The sequence below is a fragment of the Cynocephalus volans genome, chromosome 4 (assembly GCF_027409185.1).
Source record: "Cynocephalus volans isolate mCynVol1 chromosome 4, mCynVol1.pri, whole genome shotgun sequence".
Taxonomy (NCBI): Eukaryota; Metazoa; Chordata; class Mammalia; order Dermoptera; family Cynocephalidae; genus Cynocephalus; species Cynocephalus volans.
Genome location: NC_084463.1, coordinates 160,789,684 through 160,806,749, shown reverse-complemented (window position 1 = coordinate 160,806,749; position 17,066 = coordinate 160,789,684). Strand labels below are relative to the sequence as shown.

General features: G+C 59.8%; 2 protein-coding genes across 10 annotated transcripts in view; one reads left to right on the top strand and one right to left on the bottom strand.

Moving 5' to 3' along the window:
• LTBP3 (latent transforming growth factor beta binding protein 3) overlaps positions 1 to 5,782 on the top strand; it is a 17,050-nt gene extending 11,268 nt beyond the window's left edge. For 5 of the 7 annotated variants that reach the window (XM_063094475.1, XM_063094478.1, XM_063094481.1 and 2 more), the window contains 12 exons: positions 1,164 to 1,286; positions 1,486 to 1,605; positions 2,532 to 2,660; positions 2,959 to 3,126; positions 3,296 to 3,379; positions 3,642 to 3,770; positions 3,874 to 4,011; positions 4,108 to 4,248; positions 4,363 to 4,524; positions 4,609 to 4,689; positions 4,776 to 4,907; positions 5,024 to 5,782. In XM_063094475.1, the coding sequence (XP_062950545.1) occupies positions 1,164 to 1,286; positions 1,486 to 1,605; positions 2,532 to 2,660; positions 2,959 to 3,126; positions 3,296 to 3,379; positions 3,642 to 3,770; positions 3,874 to 4,011; positions 4,108 to 4,248; positions 4,363 to 4,524; positions 4,609 to 4,689; positions 4,776 to 4,907; positions 5,024 to 5,175 (1,559 nt within the window). In that variant the 3' untranslated portion in view covers positions 5,176 to 5,782. The remainder of the gene's footprint in view (positions 1 to 1,163; positions 1,287 to 1,485; positions 1,606 to 2,531; positions 2,661 to 2,958; positions 3,127 to 3,295; positions 3,380 to 3,641; positions 3,771 to 3,873; positions 4,012 to 4,107; positions 4,249 to 4,362; positions 4,525 to 4,608; positions 4,690 to 4,775; positions 4,908 to 5,023) is intronic. The other 2 variants (XM_063094476.1, XM_063094479.1) reach the window with 2 other exon arrangements.
• SCYL1 (SCY1 like pseudokinase 1) lies at positions 5,519 to 17,066 on the bottom strand. Of its 3 annotated transcripts, none has more exons than XM_063094482.1 (18): positions 16,898 to 17,066; positions 16,395 to 16,535; positions 16,091 to 16,213; positions 15,783 to 16,009; positions 15,316 to 15,406; positions 15,070 to 15,225; positions 12,490 to 12,648; positions 11,485 to 11,592; positions 10,705 to 10,818; positions 8,872 to 9,027; positions 7,995 to 8,183; positions 7,799 to 7,874; positions 7,398 to 7,562; positions 7,024 to 7,163; positions 6,320 to 6,391; positions 6,026 to 6,232; positions 5,882 to 5,936; positions 5,519 to 5,788 (listed from the first exon to the last, which is right to left on the bottom strand). In XM_063094482.1, the coding sequence occupies exons 1-18, from the start codon at positions 17,006 to 17,008 to the stop codon at positions 5,673 to 5,675; spliced, it is 2,406 nt and encodes an 801-aa protein (XP_062950552.1). In that variant the 5' UTR covers positions 17,009 to 17,066; the 3' UTR covers positions 5,519 to 5,672. The 3 variants fall into 3 exon arrangements, with proteins under 3 accessions (XP_062950552.1, XP_062950553.1, XP_062950554.1); XM_063094483.1 differs by having other exon boundaries at positions 6,320 to 6,388; XM_063094484.1 differs by lacking the exons at positions 16,395 to 16,535; positions 16,898 to 17,066 and having other exon boundaries at positions 16,086 to 16,205.

Genomic DNA, 17,066 nt, shown 5'->3' with positions numbered 1-17,066 from the left:
CTGAAGAAACAGTGAAGGGCCTGAGTTGAGTAGAGGCCTGAGAACAGTGACGGTTTGGAAGTGCTCAAGGGAGTGGGGGCTTTACAGGAGTCAAGGCTTGAGAGGAGTCAAAGAGGGTGACACTAGCTGTGCCAAGAATCTGGCTGGAGTGTGTGGCTGCAGCCAGGCGTGCTCAGCATGGGGGATGGCTCCAGCCCGCCCAACACCCAGATCCGGAGGCTGAGAATCAGGCTGCTGCTGTGACTGGAGGCTTGGCTTTGCCAGATTAGTGAGGAGGAAGGAGAGGTTCATCGGCTCAGGGACGGGAGTCGCACTGATGATGAGCCCTGGGGTCAGGCTGGGAACTGTCAGAGAGTCTGGGGGCTGAGGGCAAGCTCAGAGGGCTGTGGGGGAGGCTGCAAGGCCCTGTGAGAGAAGGTGATAGAGAATGACAGAACAGCAGAGGCCCGCAGGGCCCTGAGAGTGAGCAGCTGGCATTAAGGTGAAGGTTTCAGAACCTGCGGGATCCAGGAAGGTGAGGTCAGAGGCTGGGGCTCGTTGTCCACATGGGTGTTGGAAACTGCTAGGATGGAGAAGAACACAGAGAGAGAGGATGTAGGAAGGTGGGTGTGACAGCCACAGAGAGGGTGGAGGCTGGCGTGGGTGCCCATTGCATGTTGGAGGAGGAGCCCTAGCTTAAGGGGTCTGGGGTGTGGGCAATGACCAGCTCCACCGGAGAGGACTGCAGAAAGGTGTCCTCAGGAGAGTCAAGTTGTTTCACTGCATGAGCAGAGGAAATTATTCTGTGAGAAGGACAAAGAAATGGGGGAGCTTTTTTACCTGGAAAGAAGGGAGACATGAGCAAGGGAAGGGTGCTGGGCAAGGAAGCCCAAGCAGTATGGCGAGAGGGTGGCGGGGGTGGGGGTGCCTTCTGTTTGGTGAGGGTGAGTGAAGGATGGGGAGGCCTGAGCTCTTTAGCATCAGATCTGGCCTAGGGACCCTGGCAGTACCTGGCCTGGTCACCAGGGCACAATGTGCCACACATGAGCAGAGTACCCATGCTTTTCTCGAGCTCCACTGGCCTCAGCTCTGGTGCTCTAGGCCACGGGCAGGAGTGGGATAAGAGTAACAGAGGCCTGAGACCATTTGCAGCCTGGCCTTCTGATACCCTGTGTGCTCTGCAGACGTGGACGAGTGTGAGGCTGGGGACGTGTGTGACAATGGTATCTGCACCAACACACCAGGCTCCTTCCAGTGCCAGTGCCTCTCTGGCTACCATTTGTCAAGGGACCGGAGCCACTGCGAGGGTGAGGGTCCTAGAGCTGGGGCACTGACTAGTCTCTCCCTACCCCGGGACCCCCACTGCCCAGGTCCAGTCCCTGTCCAGATCCCGGATGGGGCATGCGGGTGCAGGGACCAACCTAGGGCCCTGGGGAAACTTCGGCAGCCTTAAGCTGTGCATGGGGGTCAGCCCCTGAGATTCCCCACCCTCTCGATGCCCCCCAGACATTGATGAGTGTGACTTCCCTGCGGCCTGCATCGGGGGCGACTGCATCAACACCAATGGCTCCTACAGATGTCTCTGCCCCCAGGGTCATCGGCTGGTGGGCGGCAGGAAGTGCCAAGGTATGGGGGATTGGCTGAGGGTTCCTGAGAGGAGTGGCAGGGAGCAGTCATCCCCTGTGCACACTGTGGTCTTTCTGCCTTTCCATCCATCCATCCACTCATCCTTCTACTCTTTCACCTAGAATAACAATGATAACAGTAATAATGACAGCTAGTGCTTCCGTGCTGCTTCCTGTGTGCCAGGCACCCTGTTAAGCTCTTTACAGATATTCATGTATTAGCCTAACACATCAACTCACTCATACACGCCTTTACCCACCAAGAGTTTCCTGAGCACCTACTATTTGCCAGGTTTTCTGCTGTGTACTAGGTATTCAGCAATGGCCCGGGGCTCACAGCTAGGGAAAGCCAATATGTAAGCTGATTCTCACAGTTCAGGGTGCTGGGTGCCAAGAAAGTTTTGGCCTAGTGATTAATTGCAATGGGTAGTTGACTGTTAAACTGGGACTGGAAGCATAAATAGGGGTTCCCTAGGCAGAGAAAAGCCCACATTGGTATTCTAGGCCCAAGAACAATATTTGCAAAACACAGAAATCTGGAAGGAGCTAGTTGTGTTTCTAGAGGAGAGTAGACACCAGTGCCCTGAGCATAGAGTTGAGGAGGGTGGTGGTGGTTTAGGGTAAAGGGTGATGACACTTAAAGGTATGGGAAGACCAAGCTGAAAGTCCTCAAATGCCAACCTGAGAGTTAGGACTTCACTCTGTTGTCAGTGGGGGCCACTGAAGGTCTTCTGAAGAATGACAGCAGTAAACATGCGCACACCTACCCGCATGCACAGACAGGCACAAGGGGACTTCTGTGGTGTATACTTTGAAAACAAAGTGGAAAATCAGTTCTGAACTTGTGCACGACCTTGGGACACACCCTCAGGGAAAGAGGGGCTGGGTTTCCGTCACAGCTGCTTCCTGCTCCCCTCGCTCCCCCAGACATAGATGAGTGCAGCCAGGACCCGGGCCTGTGCCTTCCCCACGGGGCCTGCGAGAACCTGCAGGGCTCCTACGTTTGCGTCTGCGATGAGGGCTTCACGCCCACCCAGGACCAGCATGGCTGTGAGGGTGAGTGTCCTCCCAGTCCTCACACTAGACAACTCTGCTGAGCTGCACCTGGGGTTCAGAGATGTGTCCTGGTTCCACTTTCCTGAATTTGGGGAACAGGAAGAAATCCCTTTTGCCTGGGGGAGTCTGGTGGGGCCAGACCTAGAAGGGCCCTGAATGCCACCTTGAGGAAGGATCCTGGTTCTCATAGGGCCATTAAGGAGAGCCAGGGAAGGGGAGGGGAGAGGCGGGGTGTGGACAGGGGAGACAGGGCAAAGGCAGTCTGTCTGCAGGACCCTGAGCTGCCCTCCCCCCTCAGAGGTGGAGCAGCCCCATCACAAGAAGGAGTGCTACCTTAACTTCGATGACACGGTGTTCTGCGACAGCGTATTGGCCACCAACGTCACCCAGCAGGAGTGCTGCTGCTCTCTGGGGGCCGGCTGGGGGGACCACTGCGAAATCTATCCCTGCCCAGTCTACAGCTCAGGTCAGACCCGTCCCAGAGCCTCAGGTTCTTCATCTGGAAACCGGATGGGGGAAATGGCTCCCCCCAGGTAGTTGGGAAGTGAGGCGGCGAGCCCGGGCCTGAGTCCGACCACCAGCACGCATGCGCTCAATCTGCTTCCTTTCCCCCCACGGCCGCTCTCTCCCCGCAGCGGAGTTCCACAGCCTCTGCCCCGACGGAAAGGGCTACACCCAGGACAACAACATTGTCAACTACGGCATCCCAGCCCACCGCGGTAAGTCCCAGCGCGGCTCCGCCCTCCGGCCCCGCCCTCCGAGGCTGGGCTTGCGGGGATCCCGCAGGTGCTTGCTGGGTCAGCCGCGGGCAAATCCCGCCCACACCTTCCGCCACCTGCCCCGCCCCTTCAGCAAGCCCCGCCCGTCCAGTAAGCTCCGCCCTAACACTCCGAGGTCATGGCGGAGGGGAAAAGCCTCTCCTGCGGGCTTTGCTTCGCTCGCGGCTGCGGGGCAGGGGCAGCCACTGTTCTCACCCTGCAGACATCGACGAGTGCATGTTGTTCGGGGCGGAGATCTGCAAGGAGGGCAAGTGCGTGAACACCCAGCCCGGCTACGAGTGCTACTGCAAGCAGGGCTTCTACTACGACGGGAACCTGCTGGAGTGCGTGGGTGAGCGCAGCAGCCCTAGCGGCCGCGGGGGAGCGGCGGGAGACACGCATGGCCACCTGGCCTCCGGGCCTGCCCCCGCCACCGCTGCTTTTCCTCCCTGCAGACGTGGACGAGTGCCTGGACGAGTCCAACTGCCGGAACGGGGTGTGTGAGAACACGCGCGGCGGCTACCGCTGCTCCTGCACGCCTCCGGCCGAGTACAGCCCGGCGCAGCGCCAGTGTCTCAGCCCGGAGGAGATGGGTGAGGCCCGGGCCGGTGCGCTGGGCAAGCGGGAGGGGGTGGGGCCCGGCCCGATGTGACAGCACCCCCACCCACCCATGCCCTCGCTGCCCATAGACGTGGACGAGTGCCAGGACCCGGCAGCCTGCCGCCCTGGCCGCTGCGTCAATCTGCCGGGCTCCTACCGCTGCGAGTGTCGCCCGCCCTGGGTGCCCGGGCCCTCCGGCCGCGACTGCCAGCTCCCCGAGAGCCCGGCCGGTGAGGGCGTCCAGGGCCCTGTCCGTCGTGTGGAGCTCCGGCGCGGGTGGGCTGGAATGGAGGCGGGCGGTTCCTGCCTCGGGCTCCCCCCTGACCTACGGCCCCCCTCTGTAGAGCGCGCTCCGGAGCGGCGCGACGTGTGCTGGGGCCAGCGCGGAGAGGACGGCATGTGCGCCGGCCCCCTGGCCGGGCCTGCCCTCACCTTCGACGACTGCTGCTGCCGCCAGGGCCGCGGCTGGGGCGCCCAGTGCCGCCCGTGCCCGCCGCGCGGCGCCGGTGAGCTGGTCCGGGAGGGGGTGGCTTGGAGGGAGCTTGAGGGCAGGTGCACTGACGTCGCTGACTGCCCCTTGCCCCTCCCAGGGTCCCAATGCCCGACGTCGCATAGTGAGAGCAATTCCTTCTGGGACACGAGCCCCCTGCTGCTGGGAAAGCCGCCGCGAGGTAAGCTCAGCCAGAGGGGGCGGAGGCGGGGTAGGCGCCATCGGCTGGGGTCGGTGTTGACGTAGGTATTCTACCGACCCGCGCAGACGAGGACAGTTCGGAGGAGGACTCAGACGAGTGCCGCTGCGTGAGCGGCCGCTGCGTGCCGCGGCCCGGCGGCGCCATGTGCGAGTGTCCCGGAGGCTTCCAGCTGGACGCCTCCCGCGCCCGCTGCGTGGGTGAGCCTGGCCCCGGGGGCGGGGCCGCATCGGGGGGGGGGGGGGGCGGGGCCGGGGCCCAGCGGCACCCGCAGGACTGGAGCCTAAGAGAAGCGTGCCCGTCACCCCACCTGCAGACATCGACGAGTGCCGGGAGCTGAACCAGCGCGGGCTGCTGTGCAAGAGCGAGCGCTGCGTGAACACGAGCGGGTCCTTCCGCTGCGTCTGCAAAGCTGGATTCGTGCGCAGCCGCCCACACGGGGCCTGCGTGTCCCAGCGCCGCCGCTGACGCCGCCCTCAGCGGTCGCCGAAGGGTTTCCGCCGACACTCGGGGTCATCCCGGCCTCTCGCTCCTACTCCGACTCGGGGCTTGGACCCAGGGACCCTCAAGGCCCGTAGACCCCTTCCCGTGCCCTGAGACCCGAGGGCGCCCCGCCTGGCTCACGGGCGGATGTACGGTCTCGGGAGCGCTGTTAGCCTTCCTCCCAGAGGGCGTTACCTAGAAACGGATAAATGAGATCACGCCTCTCTCGGCTTTCGAAGCAAATTGATGTCCACGTCCTCGGAGGGCGCGGACTGCGCGGGCAGCGACAGACTCCAGCTGCCTCGGAGGGGCTAGACTGAGCCCGGCACAGGCGTGTGAAAGAGAATTTATTGTGGCTCTGATTATGTACACGTGAGATGCGCTCGGCCAGGCTGGCCGGGCTCACATGGTTTGTACAATAATAAATACATCCATGGGGCTTGCTCTCCGTGGCCGGGAAGCGCCGACACGGGTGGTTCAGTTCAGTCCAGCTTCCGGGCTCCCAGCTTCATGGGGCCCTTGGCTGCCTTCTTCTCCGCGCGTTTGGCCTCCATCTCCCGCCTCCGCTCCTCTCGCTTTTTCCGGGCCAGCGCCTGCCCTGGGGGCGGGAAAAGGAGGTGGGCTGAGGGCTGACGGGGTCTCAGCTCCCAAGCCTGCACCTGCCTCAGGGGCGGGGTGGGGAGCCACTTACGGCTCTCAGTCTCCAGGCCCTCCCAGTTGTCCTCACTCCACGAGTCCTGCCTCAGCTGAAAGGGAAGTAAAGGCTGCATCAGGGCCAACCCCTGTCTGAGGTCTACCCCAGTCTGCAACCTCCCGCCAGACCCGTGTTGAGTACCTGAGCGCTGGGGCGTGCGGACAGAGCAGCAAAGGGGTCCCCCTTGTCGCTGGGCTCCGGACCACCCCAGTTATATTCGCTGGCCAGCCGCACGCCCTCAGGGGGTGGCTCTGGGGGACTTGGCTCCTGCCAGCCCTGCTCCCAAGAGCCCTCAGCTTCCCAGCTGCTCCAGTCGGACTCCAGAGATTTGTGGTCCGGGTTGCTGACCTGTGGAAGAGCGGGTGGGTGAGGCAGCACTAGGCAGGGGAGGAAAAAGCCAGGTCTGCCCCACCCTCCGCCCCCCATCCAGCTCACCTGCCCAGCACTGCTCGCTTGACCCCCAGCGATCCAGTCGTCCTTCTGGGCCAACACAGACTCGGCCTCCTGCTGCAGTGTGGGAAGGAGGAGGGTGCGACCACTGACACCCCATCCCCTCTCCACTGCAGAAGAGCGAGCAAGCCGGCCCCAGCCCCTTCCCAGCCATGGCCTCCACCCTTTAGCCTCTTACCTTCCTTCTCATTTGCTTCTCAGGCCAGTTTCCTGTCTATAAAGTGGACACGCTGACCCCTGCCCACCCTCACCCCTCTGAGGCTGGGGAATGAGACCTAGATGCTCCACACACACCCCCTAGCCTTGGGGACCAGAGACTGCTGTCAGCCGGATGGGGAAACTGGGCCCAGAGCTCTGCGACTATTCTCTTCAGAGCAGCCCCTGGTTGAAGGCCTGGGAGTGGCCTCTCCTTGCTGACCCCCAGGGCAGGGCGGGCACTGGAGCAGGGGAAGGAGGGACAGGGTGTGGAGGAGAATGAGGACCCCACCTCTCATTTCCGAGCCTGCCCCTGGGGGCTCCTGGAGTCAAGTGGGGCTCAGCTGCTGGCTCTGGCCTACAATGGCCATCCCATGAGGCCTACCTGGGTGGGATGCTGTACAGATGAGGGCAGGTCCCGCATAAGCTCCTTGGGTGACAGCCTGTGGCTTTGAGCTAAGGTCCCCTGGGGAGGCCCCCTCAGCCCAACGCACCTCCAAGCTGCCCCAGTCTTCGTCATCCCATTTGTCAGCAGCGCTGCTGTCCTCTGCTGTGTCCTTGTCCTCCTGTGTCTCATAGTGGCTTGAGGTTGTGGGGGTGGCAGGGACAGGAGTGGGGGCCGGGGCAGGAAGTCCTAGGAAGCAGAGGCTCACTGAGCTTCAGGGAGGTCTCAGGACAGGGCAGAGGTTGCTGGGGGAGGGGGTGCAGGGAGAAAAGGGGCAGCAAGGAAGCCCACAAGGGAACTAGACCCTACCCTGTCCCCTATGTCCCCATCACCACTCCAGGGGAAGCCAGACAATGACAGCTTCTGGGTGCCAGCACCTCCCAGGCCTCTCAGCCCCTGATGCAACCAGTCTGGGACACTCACCCTCGGGCATGGGTCTCTGGGGGATGTGGGTCTCAGCTGAGGCAGCCGTGGGGTGTGCACGGATCAGCTTGGAGGTGAGTGAAGAGACCCCGGTCACGGCCCAGCCTGCCCAGCTGGCTGCGGCTCCTCCCACCCCAGGGCTGGAGGCTGCATGGACGTCCTTCTCTGGGCAGCAGCAGGGGAGAGAGGCGGGTATAGGCACCTCAGGCCCCAGAGAGTGACCTGTTGTGGCCCCTCTCTTCTCCAGGCCTGGGTTCTCCCATCTATGCGATGAGGTGGGGGTGTTAAGTCTGCTTGCTAAGGTTTCTCCAGCTCTCAGAAACTCCACTGGGGGTGGGACATGACAGCTGACAGTCAATGATATGGCAGGGGCAGAGGGGACATGAGTGTGGGCCACTCACCCACTTCCTCCAGCTGGGTGGGATCCTCTGACACAGACTCCAATTTGGACAGGAAGCTTCTAATGGCCTTGAAGGCCTGTGGGTTCGCAAAGGGCAGAGCTGGGGGTTCCAGGGTTCTTGAGAGCCTGCCAGGCCAGCTAGGGCCTGGAGATCCCCAGAGACCCCACTCCAGGGCCCAGCCCCACCTATGTCTCACCTGGTCCCGCACAGATTTCTCCGGGTCCACAGTGAGGCCACAGAGCACAGGCAGGATCTTGTGGGCACAGTCATTCATCGAGTAGAGGTTGTGGGTAGCAGCAAAGCCCAGGACCCCCGCGACCCGGGATGGTGCAAATGGGTCCTTAGTGGCCCGACTGAAGGCAGAGGTGAGGACCCTGTGTCTGGTCTGGGGTGGGGGAGGGGAGAGGGCTTCTGAGTGTAGAGTCAATATTGGAGCCCAGAACTGCTAGCTCTCAGTTCGTAAAACAGGGGCCATACACAAGGCCCCCAGAGTCTTAAAAATGTGAACTAAGGGCTGGCCCGTGGCTCACTTGGGAGAGTGGTGCTGATAACACCAGGGCCACAGGTTAACATCCCCTTACTGGTCATCTTTAAAAAAAAAAGTGAATTAATCACTAACAACTTAAATGGGGAGAATTTACCTAAAACTCTGGATCTGGGCATCTCCTCCCAGATCACAGACTCCACACTGCCTCTGTGCAACAGGGGCCAGAGCTGCAGCTGCCCCAGGGATGGGGCACGTGTCTGCCTTCCTCTTCGTCCCTGTCCTGCTGATCCGACTCATTCATTCCCATTAACTGTTGGGGCAGGTGTCTGATTTATAAACCTTGGTTGAGGTGATGCCTGTAGGCTGTGGGGCCAAGCAGGCCTGGGTCGATCCCAGACCCACCCCCTACTGGCTGTGTGACCTGGCACGATGCACTCCACCTCTCAGAGCCCAGACATGGGGGGCTAGGCAAAGGGCCTAGGGCTCTGTGAGGAGGAGAGCCCACGCCCACAGGATTCCTGGCCCTGGAGGTGGCCGTGGTCCTGTGATGGGGCTGGGGCTGCCGGCAGCTGGGCAGGACACTCACGCTGGCACTGAGGTAGGAGCCAATTTTTCCCAAGCAGACCGTAGTGTTGCAGCGGATGGGGCCCTGCTCGTCCTTGGCTTGCAGCCGTGCGAAGTGTTTCATGAGCTCCACGTTGAGATTGGTCTCGTTCAGCTTTGGGGCCAGGAGCAGCATGGACTGCAGGGCAGGGGGCAGGGGAAATTGTGGGCCAGGCAGGCAAAGGTTCACATGCAGGAATGGCCTCCCGGGAGAGTGCAGAGGTCACTGGTGGCCCTCCGCACTGAGCACACCTGCCGAAGCCCTCCCAAACCCACCTCCCAGCCCAGTCCTACTAGATATGCTGAGGAAGGGGACCCTCATTTCACTGTCCCCCTTTACAGCAAAACTTCAAAAGTTTATCTGCATTCCTGTCTCCCATTCCTCTCCTCTGCTCTCTCTCACCTACACTCCACTCACTTCCACACACAAACACATCCCCATCCCCCGCGACCTACCAAATTGGCATGGTCAGGTCACTGATGACCTCCATGTTGCTAAATTAATTGGCCAATTCTCTGTCCTCACCAAACTTGACCCCTCAACAGTTTTGACACCCCTGAGTTTTCCCTCCTCTTTGAAACTTCTATCTCTGGTCTTCCAGGACACCAGCCCCTCCTGGTGCTCCTCCAACCTCACTGGCTGCTACTCCTGCTGAGATCTCAATGTTCAGACACCTTAAGCTAATCTTCATGCCTCTTTTGTATCTGACACTCTTGCCCTGGATGATCTCACCGATTTCATGGCTTTAAATGCCCTCTTGTTAGCCAACCACCCCCCAGCGTGCACCTCCAGCCCAGACTTCTTTCCTAAACTTTACAAATATATACCCAGAGGCCAACTCGACATCTCCACCTGGCTACAGACATGGCCAAAATGGGGCCCAACCTCCTCTTGCAAACCTGTTCCTCCCAGTCTTCGCACTAAACAGCAACTTAACCTTCCAGTTGCTCAGGCCAGAAGCCTCGGGGCCAGCTTTGCCTCCAAAGCCATCCATCAGCGAATACTGGCAATTCCACCCTCAGAGTGTGGCCCCTTCTCTCCACCTGCTTCTGGCCACTGCCATTCTCATCTGGGCCACTGCAGCAGCCCCTAACAGCAGCCCAGCTTCCACACTCGCCCTGACAGTTCTCTACACAGCAACATGGCCATCCTTTTAAAACAAGTCAGACCAAGTCACTGCTCTGCTCACCCTCAATGGCTCGTCTCACTACCAGGGAATGCGCCAGGTCCCCACAGCACCCTCCCCACCCCCCAGCTCCAGCATTACCTCTGACTCCGCCTCCCACAACCATTCCCCTTCAGCCTCTCTAAACCTCCTACTGCTACGTCTACACCATGGCACATTCCAGCTTCAGAGCCTTTGCTGCTCCTTCTGCAAAATATACATCTCCTCCAGATTTCCACGTAGCTCAATGCTTTCCTTAAATGGCACCTCCTCAGTGAGGTCTTCCCTGACCACTGTTTTTAAAAACTGCAAACCCTTCTCTTTACCCTTTCCACCACTTTCTAACCCGTATTATCTAATTCTGTTCATTGTCTGCCAAGCTCACCATCTGTCCCCTCAAAGGGAAGCTCCATGAGGGCAGGGAGCTTGGCCTGCCTTGCGCACAATGCATCCCAGCACGGGGCTGCAGGCCATGCCCACCCTGCTCCCCAACCAGCAGCTGAGCTGCGCCACCGCCTGGACCTGTGCGCCTGCCCCTCCCATAACCTGCTCAGACTCACAGGCCAAACCAAGGCCTCTGTGTCCTATGGTGAGTCCTCTCTAAGCCTTGGAAAACCAGGGGTGGCCACTCTGGGCCTGGCCATACCCACCTTGACCGTCTGCTCCCGGATGGCAGGGTTGGTGTCTAGGAAGCCATGTACAACATGGGGAAAGATCTGGGAGTTGACTGTTGGCTCATCAAGGTATTGGATGAATTGTTCCATCTGTGGTCCAGAATGGGGCCTGAGAACACGGTTATCCCCTTTCCCCCCCACCCCCATGGGGCTGCACTTGGCTTGGTTTTTCCCACCTGTCAGGCACTGGCTATCCGGGTCAGCCTCCTGAGCCCTCAGGACCATGGGGAGGGATGAGGAGAGGCCAGGAGGGTAGTGGGAAGAGCCAGGGACCAGGAGTCAGAAGGCCTGGCTTCTGATCCTGCTCAACTGGACACCTACATCATGTCCTCTTAGAACCTCTACTGTCTCCTCCATAAAAGGTGGTATAACCCCCGCCCTACTCCTCCTGCCAGTGCCGCAAGGAGGTCTAGTGTGTTGGCAGGTGGAGAGGGAATGGGACCTGGGAGCCGTGGTACTTCCTGCTCACAAGGGCCCCACCCCAGATCCCACCAATCTTGTCTGATGTTTCCAGCCGCCCTGGGATTGGCATGAGACTGCATCCCACTCTAGAAGCCTAGAGTGATTGAGCCAGGAGATGGGAGGGGGCGTTTGAGCCCTGCAGACTGGGCAGGCTGGACATTCCCAAAGCTGCCAGTGAGCACCATGACTAGCTCAACTCCCTGAGAGCCTGGCCTCACTGGGTCCCTCACCTGTTCAGGGGAGGGTTTCTGGGGTCCCTATGTAGTCAGGGTGGGGTCTGGGCAGGGCCCCCACCTGCTGCAGGAGGCGGATGCGCATGGCCCGGTCAGTGGATGAGAACATCTTGACCACCACAGGGATGATCTTCTGCTGATACTCCTCGGCACTGAGGAACTTGCCCACCTGTGGGAAGAAGCAGGAAGGGGGGCTCAGCCACGTCCACAGGAGTGGGACAACTTCGCTGGGCTCATGGAACTTCTTCAGGCTCCCTGCTCATTTCCCAGGGTGATGGGGTGGTGGCAGAATGGGGTGATGGCAGAGTGTGGCGGGGGGGGGAGGCATTTCCTCAGCAGCCCCTCTGCCCAATCTATCTCAGCAGCCCTGCCCTTTATCCTTCTGGGTCAAGGCCTCTTTTAGGAGGCTGACAAACGCTCTGTGCCCCTCCCTATGACCAGGTGCCTATACATCACGTGCCTACATAACTTCTGGGGGTTCCCAGCTACACAGGATTTGCTTACTGTCTTCACAGTTTCAGGTGAAAGGGTTCTCCCCAGAGCAGCAGAGTGGTAATGTCAGGTGCCCATGGAAGGGTGGGCTGCAGTTTCAGGAAGGTGGACAATCCAGCCCCCAGAAGTCAGGTGAGCTGAGTGCTGAGTGGTCAGGAGGGAGGCTGGAATAGTAGGGTGGTGGGCAGGTGATCCCCTGGGGGCTGGGAGCCAGGGTGCACAGGTCAGACCAGGGGGCTGTCTCAGGGAAATAGAGAAGGGCTGAGAGATCTGAAGCAATGTGTCTGTGGGAAAAGGATTTTGGAGCCACAAGGTCTCTCCTCCCCAAAAGATGGCTGGTCAGATGGCCCTGGTTGCTGAACCACCAAGATGCTGGCAAGAAATCTTCCGCATGTGGGCTTGAATTTACCCTAACCAGCCTGCCCTGCCCCAGGGCAGTCCCACAGGGCTGTCCACACCCCAGGGCCTTCTCTTTGGCAGTTCAGATGTACCCAGCCAGCTCTCCGGGCCCCATATCTCTTGAAGCTCCAGGCCTTCCAGGTATCCCCTCACAGAGGCTCCTAGCCCCACTCACCTTGAAGAGGGGCGTGAGGACAATGGCCCCAGCATTGCCGAACTCAAAAGCAGTCAGCAGCTGGGGCAACACCTTGTGCCGACAGAAATCCTCAGGGAATGAGTCCAGGCTCTTGCTTAGCTCTTGGAAGAACTTTTGCTTCTCGGCTGGCTCTTTGATCTGGGGGAGTGAGGACAAGACCCAGGGAGGAAATGAGCCTGGTTACGGCCCCTAGCCATGGGCAAGGACAGGGGGCCACCCTCAGCCTAAAGGAGAAGTGAAGCCTGGGCTCGGGAACCCAACTGCCTGGGTTCAAAGCCCAATTCTTCCATTTACTTGCCGTGTGACAGTGGGCAAGTTCCTGTAAAATGGGATAACTCCACTACCTCTCAGGTTGTTCGGAGGATTCAACCAGAAAACCCACATAGCTGCCAGGACAGTGCCTGGCACACAGCAGGTGCTCAAGCAGTTAGTGGCTGGTTCTCATCTCACCACTTGCCCTGCTGCCAGGTGAACAGCCACTAGGGGGAGGAGGCCCTTTATCATCGTTGCTTCTACCACTCACAAGCCAAGGTATACCATTAACCCCATTGCACAAATGAGGAAACTGAGGCTCAAAGAGGTGAAGAGGCTTATTGGTTCCTCTGCCCTCGCTGTGCTGGGCACACCTGCAACTTCATGCTGGGTGGAGTTCCTGGCAGGCTGTGGGAAGGGAAGGATTAGGTGTGGTTTACCCCTAGACCTGGTCCTCCCACTGAGCCAGAACAGGCCAGGCTGTCAGCTCAATGATCTTTAGTCCTCTTGACCTCCCTCCAAGGCTAATACCCCCAGCTCACATTTCCTGAGCACAGATTATATACTAAAACTTTTACACAGATTATCTTGAATAATCCTCTCCCCAACTTTCCAGTAGGTGCCAATGTAATCCACATTTCACCAACAAGGAAGCTGAGGCACAGAGAGGGCAAGGGGCTTATCCAAAGTCACAGAGCTAAGAAGCAGTCAGGGAAGGGTATGACCCAGCAGTTTGGCACCTCTGCTGTGCTGCACCCTTCTAAGAGATGCTGTCCCTCCCCTACTTACAAAGGAGGCGGCTGAGGGTCAAGGTCAGCAGCCAAGATTGGCTGGGCAGGGATCGTCACCCAGTCCTGTATTCCAAAGTTCCTCTGCCTTCTGCTGTAGCCCCACCCCCATAGCTGCCACTTGGCACAGGGGAGATGACCTCTAGCTGGGGACAAGGAGGATCTGGGTGGCCCTTAGGCAGCTCAGTCCAGCGTAGGAGGCAGGTTTGGTTCTCTCTGCAGGGTTTTGGGAGGCCAAGGCCCAGAGAGAGGCCAAACCAAGTCCAAGATCATACACTAAGAAAGTCGCAGCTGAGTTTCCTCCACTGCTTCAGCAGACAATGGGAAGAGGGGTCCCTGGGCCATGCTCTCCTGGGAGCTGGCTGGAAACAGCCAATTTCCTATGGGCACATTTTAAGTTGAACAGCCCAGCAGAGCCAGCCATGTGAGGAGAACTCCATGTAACAAAATTCTTGCTGCCCCCACACCACCCAGGAGGCAAGAGGGCTCAGCGCTTCCAACAGCTTCTCCTTCAAGATGCAGCTCAGGTTCCCCATCCTCCAGAGGCTCTCCTTGTCTCCAGTCTGGGTCAAGATTCCACGGACTCTGTGCCCTCAAGGTCCATGAAGTGAGAGTCACTCTCCTCCTCAGCTCCCTATTCTCAGCCTCTTCTCTGTGTTCCCCACCACGGCTGGGGTCACAGCAGATGTACAGAGCAGAGCCTCCCTCCTTCATCTCCTACAACAACCCTATGGGCCAGCAGACACCCTGATTCTCCCCATTGCACAGATGTGGAAACCGAGGTTCAGAGATAAAGCAGAGAGCTCCCTCCTCGCCATCTTTCCATTTGCCATCTCTCTGCCAGGAACACTCTTCCTCCAGTTACCAACTCTATGGCTCCTACTTTCATGTCCTTCAGGTCCCAGCTCAGATGTCACCCCTCTCAGCGCCCTCCCCTAACATCCCCCCTACCACTCCTGGGTATTTTCCTTTCCTAACTTACCCAGGGAGCACAAGTTTTCTCATTCATGTTTTCTGTTTATGTTTTCTGTCTCTCTCCCCTAACAAGAGTTCCCAAGGGTGGGGACCTGACCTGCTTACTCCTTGCTAGATCCTTGAGGGCAGGGATCTAGGTCTGACTCTCCTTCCTCCTCATCCTGCTGCCTACCCCACCTCACCCCACCCCACCCAGCACAGGGCATTGGGCACATCGGGGACCAGAGCCAGATTGAGCATGTGGAATTCCTGGAATTACAGGAGCGGTCACTAAGTACCCACTGCGTGCTGGTGCACTTGACCTCACTGACTTGTCACCACGCTCCTTCGGAGTAGGTACTATGACATTATTAGGTCTGAGCTTCGGCCAAGGGAAGTAACAAGGTAAGAGTTGTAGCAGGTTTTGAGCCCAGCTACACCTAACTCCATAGTCCGTGCTCATCTCTAGAGGGACCAATTGTGACAGACCCAGAAAAGCAGGGTGGGGGGCAGGGGTGAGGAACGTAGGACCAAAGCCCAGGGTGTGTGGGGGTGGGGGGCTCACCTGAATCTCTTCCAGGAAGAGGTTGGTCTCCACAAAGCGATTGTTCATGAAGCCGCCGGGTGCCCGGCAGTTCTGCAGGAAGTGGGCCGGGTTGGGACGCACCCTGGGATTGGCTCCCACCAGCTCACAGTAATGGGGCACCAGCGATTTGGGGATCTGTGGAGGAAGGGTCAGTGTCAGGGCAGGGGTGGCTGGCTGGCAGTGAGGGGCTGGAGCGGGACAGACAGCCAGGGACGGGATACTTACCTTCCCTGGGTTGCGCAGGGCAGCCGCCCGAGGCAGAGGCCCATTGAAGACTTCCCAGATCAGGCAGCCCAAGCGCCACATGTCTGCTGACCTGTGGTGATCCAGAGCTGCTCAGGGCCACACCACCCCCAGCACAGGATTCAAAACTGCCTTGGGCACCAGACACCCACTGCATGGTAGGTCCTGGCTGTGTCCCTCAACTGACCCATCAGCCCCAAGAAGTGGACATCTACTTTAGGTCACACAGCTTTCAAATTTAGAAACATCCAACCCTAAAGCCTGTGTCCATCCTGCCCTACCACCCTGAGGACTCTGGGAGCAAAGGAGTGGGCCCCACTCCTGGGACCCTGTTTCCTTCCCCAGTGGGGCAGCAGGGTAGAGGGAAATGACAACTAGTGTAGGGGTCCCAAGGCTGCAGGGGTCTCCAGAACAGGGCAGGTTGGGGCATGCTGTCCCCGGTCACCCACCACTTCTCTTTGACCACTCTGCTACTGCCGTCAGCCAACTCCGGGGGGTCATACTGCTCAAGCTCAGGGACCCCCTTGTGGGGGGGTCCCCCGCCATTGCCCTGGGATGAGTACATGTAGTCCAGGCCCCCAAGCTTCCACTCGCCAGCTCGGTCCACGAACACAGCGGCCATGCAGACATTGTTGTGGATGAGGCTGCAGTCGTTGACCAGGAAGCTGAGGGCTTTCTGGGGGCAGAAAGAGCCATCATGCCTCAGTACCTGCAGCCCCCCCATCCCTGCCCTCATCACCACTGCCCCCCACCTCACCACGATCTGGTGTAGCCCCCAGGAGATCTCCAACTCCTTCAGGCCACCAGCCTCCACTCGCGACTTGAGGTACATTCCCAGCGGGGTCACCGCCTCTGTCACTACGTGGAAGCATTTTTCTGTCTGGGGAAGAGGACACAGGCGTATCAGAACAGGATGTGGGGAGAGGAAGGGGACATGAGAGACATGCTGGAGAGAGAGATGGAGAAAACCAGAGCTGGGGTGTTGAGACACTAGGGGTGAAACTGAGGGAAAGACCAGGAGAGAGTGAGGGGCAGAGGTGGGCAGACAGGACAGCAGGTACCTCCAGCCCATCAATGTAAGCCAGGATGTTGGGGTGCCGGAGAGTTTTGAGGCGCTTGAAGGCAGCTTTGGCCACCTGGGTCTGCTCTTCGGCGCCGGGCTTCACATCATACACGAAGATGGACACCGGGCTGCCTGTGGCCTGGGGGAGGAGAGAGGGGCCTAAGGGGTGGGGTCGGGCTGCCCACTCCGCTGGGCCTGGGTCTCACCAGCTCCGAGGGGGTCCCCAGAGCTATTTTGTGGCCAGAAAAGAAGGACCGCCGGCCAGGTCGCTGGCCAGGTCAGCCCTTAGGGACTTAGCCGGGCCCACGTGACCCGGCCCCGTCCGTCCGTCTGTCCCTCGGTCCTTCCCCCCGCCACGTCGGCACTACCGGTCCCCATCCTCGGCCCGTTGTCCCGAAGGCTCCGCCGCCACGTCAGGCCGGGCGCTACGCGGCGGGGCCGGCGGCGCGAACTAAGCGAGGCCGAGGTCGGCAGCGGCCTGTACCGTGGAGCCGCACTCACCTTCTTACGGCCGCGGTGCAAGGACCAGGGCCCGGGCGGGCCGCCCTCGGGGAGCTCCGGGCTGAGCTCGTACGGGAAGTCGCGGACCGGGTCCCGGGAAAAGAACCACATCCTCCCTGTCGCCGCCCCGGCCTCGGGAGCCTCGGCTCCGGGTCCTCCGGCTGCCTGA